Here is an 18,519-nt window from a genome sequence, read left to right on the forward strand (position 1 = left end):
ATGCAAGTACTGCATGCAAGTACTGCATGTAGTACTACATGCAAGTACTACATGCAAGTACTGCATGTAGTACTACATGCAAGTACTGCATGTAGTACTACATGCAGTACTTGCATGCAGTACTACATGCAAGTACTGCATGTAGTACTACATGCAAGTACTGCATGTAGTACTACATGCAAGTACTGCATGTAGTACTACATGCAAGTACTGCATGTAGTACTACATGCAAGTACTGCATGTAGTACTACATGCAAGTACTGCATGTAGTACTACATGCAGTACTTGCATGTAGTACTACATGCAAGTACTGCATGTAGTACTACATGCAAGTACTGCATGTAGTACTACATGCAAGTACTGCATGTAGTACTACATGCAAGTACTGCATGCAAGTGCTGCATGCAAGTACTGCATGGTAGTACTGCATGCAAGTACTGCATGGTAGTACTGCATGCAAGTACTGCATGCAAGTACTGCATGCAAGTACTGCATGCAAGTACTGCATGTAGTACTACATGCAAGTACTACATGCAAGTACTGCATGTAGTACTACATGCAAGTACTGCATGTAGTACTACATGCAGTACTTGCATGCAGTACTACATGCAAGTACTGCATGTAGTACTACATGCAAGTACTGCATGTAGTACTACATGCAAGTACTGCATGTAGTACTACATGCAAGTACTGCATGTAGTACTACATGCAAGTACTGCATGTAGTACTACATGCAGTACTTGCATGTAGTACTACATGCAAGTACTGCATGTAGTACTACATGCAAGTACTGCATGTAGTACTACATGCAAGTACTGCATGCAAGTGCTGCATGCAAGTACTGCATGCAAGTGCTGCATGCAAGTGCTGCATGTAGTACTGCATGCAAGTGCTGCATGTAGTACTGCATGCAAGTGCTGCATGCAAGTACTGCATGTAGTACTACATGCAAGTACTGCATGTAGTACTACATGCAAGTACTGCATGTAGTACTGCATGTAGTACTGCATGCAGTACTACATGCAAGTACTACATGCAAGTACTACATGCAGTACTACGTGCAAGTACTGCATGTAAGTACTACATGCAGTACTACGTGCAAGTACTGCATGTAGTACTACATGCAATACTACATGCAAGTACTGCATGTAGTACTGCATGTAGTACTACATGCAAGTACTGCATGTAGTACTACATGCAGCACTTGCATGTAGTACTACATGCAGTACTTGCATGTAGTACTACATGCAGTACTTGCATGTAGTACTACATGCAGTACTTGCATGTAGTACTACATGCAGTACTTGCATGTAGTACTACATGCAGTACTACACGTAGTACTACATGCAGTACTACATGTAGTACTACATGCAGTACTTGCATGTAATACTACATGCAGTACTTGCATGTAGTACTACATGCAGTACTACATGCAGTACTACATGCAGTACTACATGTAGTACTACATGCAAGTACTGCATGTAGTACTACATGCAAGTACTGCATGTAGTACTACATGCAAGTACTGCATGTAGTACTACATGCAGCACTTGCATGTAGCACTACATGCAGCACTTGCATGTAGCACTACATGCAGTACTTGCATGTAGCACTACATGCAGCACTTGCATGTAGCACTACATGCAGCACTTGCATGTAGCACTACATGCAGCACTTGCATGTAGTACTACATGCAGTACTTGCATGTAGTACTGCATGTAGTACTACATGCAGTACTTGCATGTAGTATTGCATGTAGTACTACATGCAGTACTTGCACGTAGTACTGCATGTAGTACTTACATGCAGTACTTGCATGTAGTACTACATGTAGTACTACATGCAAGTACTGCATGTAGTACTACATGCAAGTACTGGATGCAGTACTTGCATGTAGTACTACATGTAGTACTACATGCAAGTACTGGATGCAGTACTTGCATGTAGTACTACATGTAGTACTACATGTAGCGCTACATGTAGTACTACATGGTAGTGCTACATGCAATACTTGCATGCAAGTACTGCACGAAGTACTAGATGCAAGTACTACATGCAGTACTTGCATGCAAGTGGTACATGTAGTACTACGTGTAGTATTACATGCAGTACTACGTGTAGACTACACGTAGTACTTGCATGCAAGTACTGCATGTAATACTACACGTAGTACTGCATGTAATACTACACGTAGTACTACATGTACCACTTGCATGCAAGTACTGCATGTAGTACTTGCATGCAGTACTTGCATGTAGTACTACATGCAATACTTGCATGCATGTACTGCATGAAGTACTAGATGCAAGTACTACATGCAGTACTTACATGCAAGTACCTCATGCAGTACCTGCATGCAAGTACCTCATGCAGTACCTGCATGCAGTACCTGCATGCAGTACCTCATGCAGTACCACATGTAAGTACTAAATGCAGTACTTGCATGCAGTACTACATCCAAATGCATGCAAGTACTACATGAAGTACTTACAGCACAAGTACTACATGTAATACTACATGTAGTACTTGTCAGCACAAGTACTACATACAAATGCATGCAAGTACTACATGAAGTACTTACAGCACAAGTACTACATGTAATACTACATGTAGTACTTGGCAGCACAAGTACTACATGTAATACTTGCAGCACAAGTACCACATGTAGTCTGTCTATGTGCGAATGTCGGCGGTCACCTTGTTGACGCTGCGTGCTGACGAAGGTCTTGATGAGCGCGTCCGTGCTCAGCGAGTAGAGCGAAAGAGCGTAACGCAGGGACTCCAACTCGGGGCTTTTCTCCACAAAAGATTTCTTCAGCCCGTTGCCGCCGGCGTGAAAGTATTGCTGCCGGTTGGGAGGGATAAAAATTGCCAACGTTACGCCGTGTCCAAGTGTACCTTTTTTTTCAGCTTACCTTGAGGCTCTCCAGGCCGGCGTCCATCACGGCGCACTGCTTGGGCGTCAGCGTCTTGGCCTCGCCGCCGCCGCCGCCTCCGCCCTGAAGAACAAAAGCGGGCTCAAGGCCACCGTTGTCGTGGGCCCACGTGGTCCTCCTCTGAGGTTACCTTGAGGTTGGAGAATCCTTTGGCGGCGGTCAGGATCTGGGCCCCCTGCACGAGGATTAAGCAACATTCATTACTCCAATGACAATATCATGGATTCACCTTGCATTTCAATAAATAAAGCCAACTTTTCTCTCATTTTTGTGTGTTTCCTCACATCTTTCCTACAAAATTGGGACACTTTGACCCATTTCAAAGGTTTTCATTGGTAGTTGCGTGAGGACCGTGGAACCAATGAGAGAATTTACATATAAAGTGCACCTCTACTTACGAAAATAGTCCAATTAATTTCGTAAGTAGAGGTACCACTGTAACGGTACGCTACAACTGGATCCAAAAAGCAAGACTTACCAGACTGTCGTTGGCCTGCGGCAAGACGATGTTCTTCTCCAGACCGCCCAGGACCGCCTTCCACAAGTCCTTGAGGATTTTCTTGAGGACGGCCTTCTCGCACACGTCGGCAAAAACGCTCAACCTGCCAGAGAAAGACGCGAGAATGGCGCTCTGGACACCTTTTTAAAATGGGAGCGCCAGCTTACTTGGTGTCCAGGAAGTCCATGAGGGGTCTCAGCACGGCGTCGGCGTCCCCCTCTGCCGTCCTGGGGTCGGGGGGGCCCCTCATCTGGTACAGGAGCTCGGCCATTTGTCGCATGCACGTGCTGATGCGTGTTCCCAAACTCAAGATAGGAAATAAAAGTGTTGATGTCATTTATGAATCGAACGTTGATTTTCTGTAGAAAATTTCTGATTGGCTGCCATTGACAATGATAGATGTTAAAATAAAATAAAAACATGTTTTACTGTCATTGACAGCGATAAAGTTCCCCAAAAAATTGGACTGGCTGAGCTATCAAATTTGTAAAATGAATAGAAGTTAATGCGTTATGAATTAGTAATAAAAATAGGTACGTATTTTAAAAACCTGATATCCCCATCTTCTAAAACGGATCAGATCAGGGACATCCTTAATTGTTATAGCTCCAGATTATACTTTCTTGCTCGGAAATTGACGGCGACAGACGTCCAATCCAATGAAACGGCCCTCCCGCTCCAAACGGATTGGACGTCTACGCCGGCCATCGGGCATCAGTACCTCTTGGCGAAGATAGCGCCAAAGTTGTCGAGGACGTCGTTGAGTTTGACTTGGAGGTGGTTGAGTACGTCGGCGGCCTCCGTGTCCAACTACAAAAAAAAACACACACACACACAGGGAATCGAACGGCGGTCTGAACATCCCGTTTTGACGTCTACTTTCAATCTGCTTTGAAGGCAACAGCGAAAGAAAGAGCGGACGCTGAAGCAAAAAAAAGAAAGACAAAACAGACCTGCTTCTCTGCATCTTTCTTCTCACCCTGAAATCAAACAAGGCACCCGTGAAAAAAAACAACGTCGCCATACGCAATGGCCACCGGGTCGCGAATCGTGTACGAATTGTGTCACGGTCCAAAACGGGACAAAAAAAACAAAGGAACCCAAAAAAAAAAAAGACAAACACACCTTTTCCTCAGATTCCAACTGAGCAAAAACGGAAGAGAAAAATGTCACGGATGGTTAAAAAGAGGGTTCAACATTTCTAACCTAAACCACTAAATATAAACACACACACACACCTTTAGCACCTTTTCAGATTCCAACTAAAAAAAACGATAAAAAAAAGATGGTTGACATGAATGTATTGTTTTTATGCATATTTTAAAAACAAAATTAGATATTTCGATTGTCAAACGTTGTTTAGGTGGCTTACCTTTATCTCTTCTTCAATCTTTTGACGGGAAAAATAAGGTTAGAAAATAAATGTCTCGTATCTCAAAACTTTTGAACGAGGGCGTACAATTAAACACAAATACACACACACACACACACACACACACACACACACACTCTAACCTGATCATCCCTGTTTTTGTTGTCCACCTGAGCGTGCAAATCAAGAAAGACAGGACAGGAAGTGTACTTAATTTGACTTCCTCTCTCCTCGTGGTCACTGTGACGTCTTAAGCTACCTAATGCTAAAGCTAACCTCTCAGTAAACAAAGCAAAACTAATTCTAGACCTGTTCAAAGATGGCCGCCCACGGCTTACCTGCGAGCCTTCGGAATCCGAACAGCCCGACTGATCCGCAAAAAAGAAATGTGGGAGAAATTACAACAAAAAAAAAGAAAAATGTGCTTTGTGGATAGCTAGCTAGCTTAGCATAGCCTAGCTTACGCACCGTGTCACCATCATCTCCACCTTCGTCGTTGTTGGGCTGCTGGAGGCGGAGCCAGCGATTTAAAAAACAACAACAACAAAACAAGTCTTTAAGTTCTTAATCTATCGACCAATGAGTTGGGCTTGTGGTCATGTGACAGGTGCACCCACCTCTTCATCCAACTCCTCCTCTTCCTCGTTTTCCAACTTTTGCGAACAAACGACAACAATCGCATGAAAAACGGAAGGGCAAACGACGACTGAGCTAGCTAAAAGGGGAGCTGGGAAATAGAGCTAGCACTGGATTTTGGAAAGAGGAAGTCGGAGGAAAGGGGCTGATGGGAACTTGGGGCAAGTCGCTTCGGGAAACGGGCTGATTGGCGGACATTTTGAAAAGGGAAAATGTTGGTTAAGTTTAGGAAAGGGAAGGTGCTGGCCCAACTTTTGGAGAAAAAAAAAATCAGGGAAATACAGTAATCCCTCAAATATCACGGCTTCAACTATGGCGGTTTCACGACATTGCTACATCATTTTCTGGGGGAATTTTTTTTGTTAATTAAATTATTTTTGTAAGTTCATAAAAATGTAAAAATCAACGGTAAGACTCACAAGCGGAAGCCACTCCCCCGTCCTCTGCTTGCGACTAGAACTCAGCACTGAAGTAAAAAAAACATATATATATATATATATATACTTAAATATATAATATTAATTAATATTATAGGATATTAATAATTATCTTAATAAATATTATAAGATATTAATCATTATATTATATTATGTTATATTATATTAATTGTATTGTATTATATATTATATTTTATATATTATATTATATATTATAGATTATGTTATGTTATATTATATATATTTAAAAATATATATATTTTTTTAAATAGGTTAATGTAGACCAGATTTGGCCGCGATAAACGACAAACTGCAAAGCAGGATCACCCCTATTTAAAAAAATATATATATTTTTTTAAATTTATTTTATTTATTCAGAATAAATTTATTTTATTAAATTTATTATTTATTTTATTATTTTTTAAACGACAAACTGCAAAGTAGGATCATTCCTATTTAAAAATATATATATATTTTTTTAAATAGGGGTGATCCTACTTTGCAGTTTTTCATTTATCGCGGCCATATCTGGTCTACATTAACCGCGATAATGGAGGGATTACTGTAGTTGATTGTCATACATTTCCAAAAGGGAGAATGATGGTTACATTTTGGGAAGGGAAATTGCTGGTGATTTTAAGAGAGGGAGACGGCAGGTCCTTTTAGGAAAGAGTTTTCACTCCGATTTGGGAAAGAAGATTTCTAGAAAAATGTTGCTGGACTAATAGGTCAAGGGCTGAGGGTTGTACATTTAGGAAAAAGGGATTTCGGCTCAGCGAAGGAGCAAAGGGAGGAAAAGGCAACAACTTGGCCAGACATACCCTCTCTTCCTCGAGCGTAAACTGCCGGAAAGAAAAAAACTGAGAGCTGAAGCGAAAAGGCCTTCAAGCAGATTGAAAAGCATCCAAAAGTGTGGAAAACAAAGCAAAAAAAGCAAGTGTAACCGACCTGTTTTGCGCCCATGCTCTCAAACATCCTCTCCAGAAGGACTCGCATCTGCTGGACGTTGTTCATCAGCACGCACGGCTACGCAACAATAAAACAAAAAACATTCTTAGTTCAAGCGAAAAGTGTAAAATATGGCGCGACGCCAGCGGGTTAATACTGACAATCTTCTCCTTGTCGCAGAAGGAAGGGAAGTTTTTGGCCAGTAGAGAGCAGTACTGCAGCAGGACTTTGCTGATGGTCTGAAAAAATAAAATGACAAGAAATATCATCTTTTTTTACAAAGACACCTTTTCTATAGGCCTGTCGCCATGGCAAATTTTAGCATGCGAATTTAGCGAGGCCATTTGTGACGACGTATCGTGATAAAGCAGCCGTTTGAATGCAATCAAAATGTATTTGGAAACTCAACGACTCATTTTTATATTTATATACTTTAACAAAAGAATGTATGCATCTTTTTCTGTGTCTGTATTCTCACCCTCTTGCTACTGTCACAGTGAAATTTCCAGAATACGGGATGAATAAAGTTATCTAATCTAATCTGAATAATATTATCTAATCTAATCTAAACAAAATTATCTAATCTAATATGAATTAAGTTATCTAATCTAATCTGAATAAAGTTATCTAATCTAATCTGAATAAAGTTATCTAATCTAATATGAATAAAGTTATCTAATCTAATCTGAATAAAGTTATCTAATCTAATCTGAATAAAGTTATCTAATATAATCTGAATAAAGTTATCTAATATAATCTGAATAAAGTTACATAATCTAATCTGAATAAAGTTATCTAATCTAATCTGAATAAAATTATCTAATCTAATCTGAATAAAGTTACATAATCTAATCTGAATAAAGTTATCTAATCTAATCTGAATAAAGTTATCTAATCTAATCTGAATAAAATTATTTAATCTAATCTAATATGAATAAAGTTATCTAATCTGAATAAAGTTATCTAATCTAATCTGAATAAAGATATCTAATCTAATCTGAATAAAGTTACCTAATCTAATCTGAATAAAGTTATCTAATCTAATCTAATCTAATTTATTATGTTGACTATGTATTTATCTCATCTCATTTTCTGAAGCGCTTTATCCTCACTAGGGTCGCGGAGGGTGCTGGAGCCTATCCCATCTGATTTTGAGCCAGAGGCGGGAATTGGTGGCCACGCAATCGCAGGGCACAACAAGACAAACAACCAAGCCCTCAAACCTAGGGATAAGGGACCTAGATTTGAACCCAGGACCCCAGAGCCGTGAGGCCGGCGCGCTATCGACCGGATTTAACGGTGAAGAAAGCTAGTGGTTATCAGCAGGCTAAAGTTGTCCGTTCCCACGACGAGTAGACATTATCTTTCGCTATTAACGATGCTAACGGCTAAAGGTGAAGGAAAGCTTGGCCTTACCTTGGCGAATCGTTGGTTGTACTGAGCCAGCACGGCGGGGTCGGGACAGTCCAGCTTGCGGATGATCCCAAAACTTTGGTTGAGCTGCGTGAAAACGTCCACCACCGAGCACGAGAACAAGGCGTGCTCCGACGTGGGCTGGAACTGAAAACCAAGCACAAACGGAGCAGATTTTTGGTCGAGGAACCACCGGGCTATTTTTTTGTTTTTATTTATTTTCATACTCACGCCGTCCCTCTTGTCCCTCTCCAACGCCCCGTGCATGAACTCCATGGAAACGTCTTCGTTCTCGGCCAGCCAGGCCAAGACAAAATGGCAGAACCACCTGGGAAGCAAAACAAAAATGAGGACGGCGGTCGCCAAGACGAATCGGCCGAGCGGCGTCTTACGAAGGATACTCGGGAACGGCGTTGGCGTGGGCGGGGAGATCGCGGACGTATTCGTCGTACAGCCACTTGACCTTGAAGTGAAGATTCATGTAGTCGGTCGCCTTGCACAGTCGACGATGGTCGTGCTCTGTCAAACGCGAAACCAAATTAGCCTCCTGCGCCGACCCGCTTCGGTCAATGGCCGCCATGACGGCGTCCCAAAATCCGTCCGAGTCCAAAATTGACCCGCGTTCCACCGGCAAAACCTCATTCTCGAACCACTTATCATTCCAAACGGCCCAGTTTTGCTAACCGTGCGCCGGTTAGCTTTCATTCGGCCATTAATTTCAGCAACTAGCCGTTAGCATTTCATGCTAGCGCTAAACTTTCTCTAACAACTACGTCAATGAGTCATCCTTGGACATAAATTCCGTCCTCTTACCATTCTGGAAGTCTATTCTGCGGATGCGGAAGGTGTCGTGAGCCGCCGCTGCCGTGGCGACAGAATGGCAAAAGAAAATATAAAAATACAAAGACACAAACAAAAAAAAACAATGACAGCGGCGATGAAAAGGAAAAAGATGACGATGACGATGAACTTTACGGAGAAAAAAAGCTAGGATGATGGATTGCTAAGCTCCAAACACACTTTCACCAACACATTGCTAACGCTACCATTGACAGCAAAACCCGTCCAATCCACGTGATGAGTCCAAATGCCATCAATGGCGGGGAATAATATTAAAAGAGCTCTGTCGTCTTTCTTTATAAACAATAATGAAAATATAGTCACCATTTTCTAGATTCTAGAACCAACAGAAACAGCTAACGTGCAAACAATGCTAACAAGCGCCGCTCACCAGCCTTCCTGTGTTGGCTTTTGCTTTTAAACAAAACTGAAGGAACCAAAATTATCATCAAAATTCATATATATTCCAATATTCATAATTCCTAAATGATTCTTACCCTCCAGAGCATACTTGACATCCTGCGCGAAGAGCGTCCACATCACCTCGGCGCTGACTTTCCCCACATTGAGTTCCTGGGGAAACCTGAAGAGGGCGCAATGGGGTGTAAAAAAAACCCCACTTCCTGTCTCAAATGTAATTATGTTTTATAAAGAGGAAGAAGAAGAAGACTAACTGGTTGATGATGGGCGTGTAGGAGCCTTTGTCCTCCTCGATGATGGAAACGATGAGCGTGATGAGTTTGGGCCAGAAGTCCAGATTCTGGATGCTCGGGCCTTGCTCCTCACCAGGATCCTTCTCTTTTTTGTCCTCCTCCTCTTCCTCGCCCTCCTCCTCCTCTTCCTCCCCTTCTTCACCCTCCACTTTGTCCTTTTTCTTCTTCTGTTTTGTCTCCTTTTCTATCTCAGGCTGCAAAAACAACACGAGCTACACCGTCAATTTCCTAAAAACGATTTTTGATCACGTGATCGGGACACATCCCAAATTTTGATAGCGTTCGTGTTCCCGCCCCTATTTTTTTTTTCGGAAGGCAAATCTCGATGGGGTTTAATTTCGACTCCAAGAAAAACCAAAGTAGGACTTACGGGGGAGACGGTCTGGAACTGGCGGTTGAAGAGGTCCAGGCAGTTGTTGAAGATGTACTCGTAGGTGGAGTTCAGGCAGGCCTTGACGCAGTCGCGGACCACCGCCGAGGCCCTGGGGGGGCTGGACAGCTCCAGCACCTGAAGAAGATTTTTTAAATGGCGTCACTCACGTCCATCCCATTGCGAGCCGCTTTTTTAGCCCTCCACTTCGCACCTTCATCCGAAAGAAGGCAATACTGGTCAGAAGGTCCACCGTGGACTTGAGATCCTGGAGGCGGGGCTTACAGCTGGCCGGAAAGTTGTTCTGAGGAAACAGCTTAATGTCAATCAATGGAAAGCAAGTGTTTTCCCGATTAAAAGTCACACTTTTTCGTAGTTTGCCTGATGTGTCTTTGTATTTTTTTCAATAGTTAATGGTGTGGGGTTTTTAAGGCTATAGTTATCCCCCAAAAATGCTCATTTGATGCATTAACAAGTGTGGTAGTCCCAATTTTACCCCAAAATACAAGTTACATCTATTTTTGTTGCCTTTCATTGTGCATTTTTTTGGCCAATATGAATGATTGATGGATGACTGATGACGGTGCGACTTATAGTCCGAAGAATACGGTAGTAGATATACTTTTTGTTTGTTTTTATATATTGTAAAGGATCATTCCAAGGTGAAAAAAATATTACATCCAAAATTGTAAATTAAAGTTTTTCTGCAGATTATTTTGATCCAAACTTGCTCACAAAGATTCATATTTTTATGGTTATTGGTGACTCACTCACCCGGTACATGGATAGGTCAATCCGCAGCGAATTGTGCAGCTGATCCAAAAGTTTGACAAAACGATCCCTCTGTTGGAAACAAATAAAAAACATCATTTCTTGGTGTCTTTAAAAATCCCCATTAAAGTTTTTGATACGCAAATGTGTGACTCGAGGTACGAAAAATATCCAAGATACGAAAAATCCCCCAAAAAGTAAATGCATTTCCTTATCCATTATTTTATTTTGAAATCCCCTTATTAAGCGATTAAAAACTACAAATGCACACACACACATCTAAAATGTACTACAAAGTGAACGGCTTTCGGCCCTGCTAGAACGCGCACTTGGCGCCATCTGGCGGACAAACACGGGAATTACATCTATAACATTTGGGTGTTTCTCACATCTTTCATACAAAATAGGGACACTGACCAATTTTAAAGGGTTTAGTTGGTAGTTCTGTGAGGGCTTTGGAACAAATGAGAGGATTTACATATAAAGTACACCTCTACTTACGAAATGTTCAAGTTACGAAAAAAGTCTCGGAACCAGTTATTTTCGTAAGTAGAGGTACGACTGTATTTTAAAAATAATTTGGCGGACTCACCCCGAAGTTTGAGGCGGCGAAGCGTGCGGGTGCGGAGACGCTGGACGTGATGGTGGCGCTGGGGTGCGCGTAGAAGGCGTTGATGTTGGCCAGCAAGGTGCTCATGACGGCCGGCACCCCCGACAACATGTACTTGGACGACAGGCACGAGAAGTGGCTGAAGGAAAAACACCAAGTTCGGTGATGAAATGGAGGTGATGTTATTGCGGTGCTTGATCCTCATTAGGGGTGCTGGAGCCTATCCCAGCCGACTTCGGGGCCAGCCAATCACAGGGCACAAGGAGGAAAACAGACAACCAATCACACCTCCTAGCTAGGGGCAATTTAGCTTACAGTTAGCCTAGCATGCATGTTTTTGGAGTGTGGGAGGAAACCAGAGTACCCGGAGAAAACCCACACAGGCCTGGGGAGAACATGCAAACTCCACACAGGTGGACTGACCTGGATTTGAACCCAGATCCGCCACTGTGAAGCCGATACGCTAACCACTCAACCACCCTTGGCAAAAATATGACTTTTTTAATGTTATGTGAACATTTTTTTATGTTATGCAAACTTTTGGCAAAGTACAGATTGTTTTTTTAACCCAAAACAGCATCTAGCCAAGCTAGCGACAGCGCTAATGGTGAAGGATGGACTTACGTCATGGCCTGGTAGATGGACTCGATGCCGTAGCGCATGGCGAATTCATCCACAACTTCCTGCTGCACCTCGTCAAAGAAAACTTTCCAGGCTTCGTCACCCTGCACCGTGGGGAACTTGACAAGGCCACCCCCCTCCACGTCGGTCACCAAGTGGAAAATATTCTGTCGGGAGGGATCGCAACGGACCTTCTGGTACCTTTTCCACCTTGGACCCTGGAACGGAAAGGTAGCGAGCGCCTCACCTCGTGGAGGCAGGTGTACTGGGTGTGGTACGGCGCCCCCTTTTCCTCGCCTTCAATCTCCACGCTGATGTGAAGGCGAATGGCGCCGGACACGGCCGATTTATCGGTTCGCTTTTCTGCAGGAGGCAAAAAATAAAATGCCACATTTAGTTTGCATATAGAAAATGAGCGACATGAAACTAGATCTGGGATTTGAAAAAATGTAATTTTTAAAATGTAATGACAAAAAAAAATCCAAAACAAAAAATACAGTATTTATTCGAGTGCAACGTGCACCCATGTATAACGCGCACCCATAATTTGTGACGAAAAATCCAAGTTTCATTGGAATTAGTTAATTCTGTAAGTAGGGGTACCCTCATATGGATTCTCTATGGTAGAGGTGTCAAAGTGGCGGCCCGGGGGCCAAATCTGTCCCGCCGCATCATTTTGTGTGGCCCGGGAAAGTAAATCATGAGTGCTGACTTTCTGTTTTAGGATCAAATTCAAATGAAGAGTATAGATCAGGGGTAGGGAACCTATGGCTCGGGAGCCACATGTGGCTCTTTTGATGGGTGCATCTGGCTCTTTGCTAACCTGTGAGCTCAAATATGGAACCTGCTGGTGACAGAACTGAGATACTATGTCCAGTGCTGCTTTAATCTTCTTTTTTTGCATTAGACTGCTAAAATGCATACTCATTGATTAGCAACCGCATAAGAATGTTGTCAAAAGTATTCTTTTTTTTCCACTTGACTTAAATTTGGAGTATGGCTCTTAAGGAATAACTTTCCAAAATAGGAATTGTTTATGGCTCTCTTCGTCAAAAATGTTCCTGACCCCTGGTATAGATGTATATTAAATTTCCTGATTTTCCCCCTTTTAAATCAATACTTGTCATTTTTTAATCATTCTTTTCTGTGTTTTTAGTTCAAAAATCATTTTGTGAAATCTAAAAATATATAAAAAAGCTCAAATAAACATTGTTTTAGATCTATAAAAAAAACTGAATATTCAGGGCCTTTCATCCAGTTCATTTAATCAATTTATTTAAAAAAATCTAAATATTATATCTAAAATGGCCCATGTGAAATCAAGTTGACGTTAAAGCGGCCCGCGAACCAACCCAAGTCTGACACCCTTGCTCTACGGTGATACCTCTACTTACAAAATTGTTCTATACTGGAAAACAATCAATCGTAGTAGATCCCAGATGAAGGCTATGAAGTTTTTATAAAGTCGGGGAGGATAAATTCCCACAGGACTCCAAGGTCACATTTTTTTGGTACAACATTTTGCGGGTTATACTGGAATAAATACGGTACGCAGTGTCGCGCGTGAGGCCCTGGAGAAGCATAGCATACCCAGATGGTACCAGACGTCCATTTCGCCGCTGAGCGTGCGGACCTCGATGATGCTCTGTCCCAGGAAGTCGTCGGACTCCCTCTTGAGCCGCTGCTTCACCCGCGACTTGATGTCGTCGTCCTCGTCCCAGACGCGCAGTTTCACGCGGTCGGACGAGTTACGGCACTCGCTGGAAAAGATCGAAGCGAGCCGTCAAATGACCCGAACGGAAACAAAGACGAGGAGGGCCACTACTTACAAGCTGAATTTTTCCTCCCAGACCGGGTTCAAGTTCCCGTAGATGGTCTTTGTCCTCTTCTTGGTCTTTCCTACCTGGATGGTGACGTAGGGGTCACTGGACCCGGTCCGGTCTTTGGCCTGGAGACCCTGAGCACTCACAACTAATCAACAGAAAGACAACAAAGAGATCAAACTAGATTAAATCTTGTGATTCAAATAGATAAATTAAATTTTGCCGATTCGACGATTCATTCAATTCCAATAGCGATGTGATGGTTTGTTTTGAAAGTGTTTACTTTCTTTCAATTCGGTAGGAAACACTGACCTCTGTGTTGAATATTGTTGTATGCCTTGTAATTGTGTGTAAATATTGTGCTAATTACTCATTAGCACGAGGCTATGGCTAATCCTGAGTGGCTAATAGCTAACGCTAGCAGATACACTTTATTCACTAAGCACTAGAGCTCTGTTGTGAATGCTAAGTTAAGATAATGTGATAATTGCTGAGGTGGTGTATTATAAATTACGTTAATTGTACATTTTTGGGTTTTTTTAGAGACACTTGGGTATTTTATTTGGTATTGGGATGTAATGTTTTTTTTAAATAAACAAAACAATGCAAAATAACACTCTTGTAACTACTAACTTAATAGGGAACGAGTGAATAAGTGAAAAACGTGACGAATTCTTGGGCCAAATTGCGCCATGATTTCCACGTAACTCCAGCATGAACTGATAAAGAAAATAAAAAGCCAGAGCCTGAATGGTGTCTCCGCCTTTGATGGGCTTCGGAGACAAGGTGTGATGGTTGCCACAGCAACAACAGCTGCCACGTGTCAGGTTGCCCTGGTAACAGTGGCACCCTGGATGCGGCGACGGGGTGAACTTGCTCGGGTTGGCGCTGGACGCCGATCTACAGACGTTACGTACGACAAGGGCCCATTAGCCAGGGAACTGGTGTTGACTTAGCTTAGCGGTAGTGACTGGTCTGGAGATACTAACAGCTGCAGCAACACAGCAATCAACTCCAGAAAAGACTTTGAAAATGACCGGGGTTTAAACTAAAATCTTGTGTGTAGATGAAGAAATGCAGATGACACGCAACGTGACCCCAAAGATAAGAGTTAGGCGGGTTCCAGTTGAGAATTGCACTCATTCACTGACATGCTTGACGTGTATTTGCAATGAGAGATGACAGTTTCACACTTTTCACAAGCAGGTCTGATCTCAGGTAATGGGAATTGCCACACAACTCACAAAAAGCTCAAGAAAAACAGCTTTGGGTCCGATTTCAGAATGACTAACCAGCGTGTCATGGGCCTTCCCCTACTCTACCCTACCATACCCTTCCCCGAATCTACCATACTCTATCCTTAACCTACCATTACTCTACCATACTCTTGCCCTAGTCTACCATACATAAACTATCCTTAACCTATCATAAATATATCACTACTCTTACCCTAACTACACGACACAACCCTTACCCTACCCTAATAAATGCTTATTCTACCCTAGTCTACCATACTCCATCCTTACTCTACCCTACTCTTACCCTAGTCTACATAATCAATCCCAAACTACCATTACTCTACCACACTCTTACAATAATTACACAGCACAACTGTTACCCTACCCTAACAAATGCTTACTCTACCCTAGTCTACCATAATCCATCTACCGTTAGTATATCACTACTCATACCCTAACTACACAACACAACCCTTACCCTAACCTAATGAATGCTTATTCTACCCTAGTCTACCATACTCCAGCCTTAACCTACCATTACTCTACCGTACTCTTACCATAACTACACAACACAACCATTACCCTACCCTAACGAATGGTTACTCTACCCTCGTCTATCATACTATCCTTAATCTACTATTACTCTACTCTACTCTGACACTAGTCTACCACATTCTATCCTTAACCTATTATTACTCTGCCCGACTTACCCTACCTTAGTCTTACTCTAACTACACAACACAGGCCTTACCCGACCCGACCCTATCGAATGCCGACCCTACCCTACCCCACCCTATCCTACCCCACCCTACCCCACCCTAACCTGACCCTACCCTATCCGACCCTACCCTACCCGACCCTACCATATCCAACCCTACCCTACCCGGATACCGGTCGATACGATTAGAGAACACACACACACATACCATTGACGGTGATCCTGGCCGACCAATTGGAAGTCCCGTCCAAGACGTTCTGCTTGACGTTCTTCATGTGCTGGCCGTGGAGCGTCTTGGAGATCCCGAACACTCGGCGGATCTCCTCAAAAATCTCCGGCTTGTTCTGCTCGCGAATCTTCATCTGGTTCTTCATGGCCTTGATGATGTGCTGCGTCCGGTCCTCCGCTCCCGTCTTGGAGCTCTTCTCCGCCGCCCCTGAAGAAGGCCAGCGGAAACGGGGAAAGATTCGGACACGAAGCGGGATAGCGATTCGGACGGACGAACGGATGCCTTCGCACGCTCACGTTGCAGGCAGTCGGCGTTGAGCAGTTCCTGGCACTTCTCGTGGACTTTGACGCCGCACTCGGCACAGCGCACGCCCTGCCGGGCCAGGCCCCACAGCAGGCCCTCGCACTCGTAACAGTAGGTGGGCGTGGTGGCGGTCCACACCTCAAAGTTGTGCGGCGTGGTGCAAGAGATGGGATAGATGAGAGCCTGAAGCGTTTTCTTGTACGCGTGGCTTTTCTGTGGGAAACCATCAGCGGTCAAATACAGCAAAACCACGAGAAAATCCGAGTTTTTCGTTCTCGGGAGAGATTGGGAAAATTGGACAACGGGGACTTACAAGATCTTTGTCCTTCAGGGAGGTCCGCGTGGCCATCGTGTGCGACAGGCCTGCCTTTCTGGACTGGATCATGGTCTGGGAAGAAGAATCCAGAATTGGGGTGATCTCGGACAAAGTTCAACTTTAGCGGTGCAACTTTATTGACTTTAATCCGTGATGATTAGGGTTAATAACAAAACTTTGGCACAAAGGGCAGCCTGGCTCAGAGGTAGAGAAGGTTGGCAGAGGTGCCGGGTTCGATTCCCTGACCCCTGGTAACCATCTCTAAAAATTGCCCAATCAAACACTGTATTTTTCGGACTAAAAGTCGCACCAGACAAAGTCTAAAGAAAGACGAGGGAAAAATATTTACTGTATATTTTTGCATATTGACCGCCTCTGCGTATAAGCCGTACTCAGAAAATTGCCTTTTACAATTTCTCTCGTATGTGGCAGGCACAAGTAAGTGAGTTTTTTCACGCTTTATACGCTTTATGTTTTCCTGAATTTCATTCATAGACATCAAAATACATTTTTTAGCATTTTATCGGTTCATCTTTTCTCTATTTTGAAATAAATGACCGTATCAGCCGCATTGTCTTGCGTTACGGCGCTTTGACTTTGCCGTATTGTATATATATTTATCCAAATACGGCTTATATACGAGTAAAACAGGGTAAATAGGCACCTGTTAGCATAACAGTTTTTTCAGAGTGGAGAAAAAAACAAATATAAATTGCACTTGAGAATTAGTCGCAAGTACAGACAAACTATGAAAAAAGTGCGACTTATAGTCCGAAAAATAATCAAGGATTTTTAACACGACGACACAGACAAAATCCCCCGAAAACCTTGAATAAACAACGTAATAATTATGAGTCATGAGTGGGAAAATCTTGAAAATGAGTGCAAGGACTCCCTTTATCGTTTTGCTGTGATTATACTTTGATGATTTGTTATTGTGAGAAGCAGTGTCAAAAGAGAGGGAAGGTGTAGGCGTCTCTTAGCTGAATATTTCAACAAAAAACAATCAAAAAGTGTGCGGGCTGGTCCCACATCATTCAAAATACAACAGCTACTGTTTGTATGCTTTACTCACCATTGCCTGGAAGCAAAGAGAAGAGGAGGAGGAGGAGGAGAATGAGGAGGAGGAAGAACAAAGTAAAAAGGTTACAGATGAGCAAGCGGCTAAAAGAGATTTAAGCGTTAGCATTGTTGCACTCAAATGGCTAAAAGAGCTTCTTCTGGCAGTCTGGGTTGATTTGTCTACATTAGCATAGCATTTAGCAATTGTGTGCATTGTAATGCTATAGTACATTTTTAGTATGAGACTCCAATATTTTAAAATTTGGAGATGCAAAAGTCACATCTGGGCACCAAAAATGTTCGGTGCATTATTTCATCAGCCAATCACACACACACACACACACACACACACACACACACACACACACACACACACACACACACACACACACACACTATATTAGTGCGTATATATGTACACTCCTATATGTATGTGTATACTATATGTTGTGCTAAATACTCACCACTTCACTAACAAGTGGAATGGGCCTTCTTTTAGGAAGTTCTGGCATGCTGTCGATGCCAAACGTTGTGTTTTCCCTAGAATTAAAAAAGGGCCATGGATGAATATGCAAACAATTTGGCTATAGCTAGAAAAGAAAAGTCAATGACTGACCCCGGTTTTGTCCACGGCTGTCTGTCGGGACCGCCATCTTGGCTCTGA

General features: G+C 42.8%; 1 protein-coding gene across 8 annotated transcripts in view; it reads right to left on the bottom strand.

Annotated features, from left to right (window-relative positions):
* Positions 1-18,519, bottom strand: part of LOC144074603 (uncharacterized) — a 43,020-nt gene that overhangs the window by 5,049 nt on the left and 19,452 nt on the right. For 3 of the 8 annotated variants that reach the window (XM_077601113.1, XM_077601115.1, XM_077601112.1), the window contains exons 4-40: positions 18,472-18,515; positions 18,320-18,395; positions 16,791-16,865; positions 16,471-16,690; positions 16,154-16,381; positions 13,996-14,137; positions 13,757-13,926; positions 12,414-12,529; positions 12,170-12,333; positions 11,528-11,684; positions 10,939-11,007; positions 10,379-10,468; positions 10,165-10,302; positions 9,756-9,988; positions 9,579-9,664; positions 9,473-9,508; positions 9,055-9,102; positions 8,634-8,760; positions 8,473-8,569; positions 8,245-8,388; positions 6,990-7,067; positions 6,829-6,906; positions 6,702-6,722; positions 5,425-5,460; positions 5,276-5,314; positions 5,146-5,175; positions 4,951-4,977; positions 4,808-4,825; positions 4,674-4,697; positions 4,561-4,578; positions 4,389-4,415; positions 4,157-4,245; positions 3,603-3,740; positions 3,415-3,538; positions 3,067-3,111; positions 2,916-2,999; positions 2,698-2,845 (exon numbers count right to left, since the gene is read on the bottom strand). In XM_077601113.1, the coding sequence (XP_077457239.1) occupies positions 2,698-2,845; positions 2,916-2,999; positions 3,067-3,111; positions 3,415-3,538; positions 3,603-3,740; positions 4,157-4,245; positions 4,389-4,415; positions 4,561-4,578; positions 4,674-4,697; positions 4,808-4,825; positions 4,951-4,977; positions 5,146-5,175; positions 5,276-5,314; positions 5,425-5,460; positions 6,702-6,722; positions 6,829-6,906; positions 6,990-7,067; positions 8,245-8,388; positions 8,473-8,569; positions 8,634-8,760; positions 9,055-9,102; positions 9,473-9,508; positions 9,579-9,664; positions 9,756-9,988; positions 10,165-10,302; positions 10,379-10,468; positions 10,939-11,007; positions 11,528-11,684; positions 12,170-12,333; positions 12,414-12,529; positions 13,757-13,926; positions 13,996-14,137; positions 16,154-16,381; positions 16,471-16,690; positions 16,791-16,865; positions 18,320-18,395; positions 18,472-18,515 (3,484 nt within the window). The remainder of the gene's footprint in view (positions 1-2,697; positions 2,846-2,915; positions 3,000-3,066; positions 3,112-3,414; positions 3,539-3,602; positions 3,741-4,156; positions 4,246-4,388; positions 4,416-4,560; positions 4,579-4,673; positions 4,698-4,807; positions 4,826-4,950; positions 4,978-5,145; positions 5,176-5,275; positions 5,315-5,424; positions 5,461-6,701; positions 6,723-6,828; positions 6,907-6,989; positions 7,068-8,244; positions 8,389-8,472; positions 8,570-8,633; positions 8,761-9,054; positions 9,103-9,472; positions 9,509-9,578; positions 9,665-9,755; positions 9,989-10,164; positions 10,303-10,378; positions 10,469-10,938; positions 11,008-11,527; positions 11,685-12,169; positions 12,334-12,413; positions 12,530-13,756; positions 13,927-13,995; positions 14,138-16,153; positions 16,382-16,470; positions 16,691-16,790; positions 16,866-18,319; positions 18,396-18,471; positions 18,516-18,519) is intronic. The other 5 variants (XM_077601118.1, XM_077601119.1, XM_077601114.1 and 2 more) reach the window with 4 other exon arrangements.

This window comes from Stigmatopora argus, chromosome 5 (assembly GCF_051989625.1).
Source record: "Stigmatopora argus isolate UIUO_Sarg chromosome 5, RoL_Sarg_1.0, whole genome shotgun sequence".
In the NCBI taxonomy this organism is placed as follows: domain Eukaryota; kingdom Metazoa; phylum Chordata; class Actinopteri; order Syngnathiformes; family Syngnathidae; genus Stigmatopora; species Stigmatopora argus.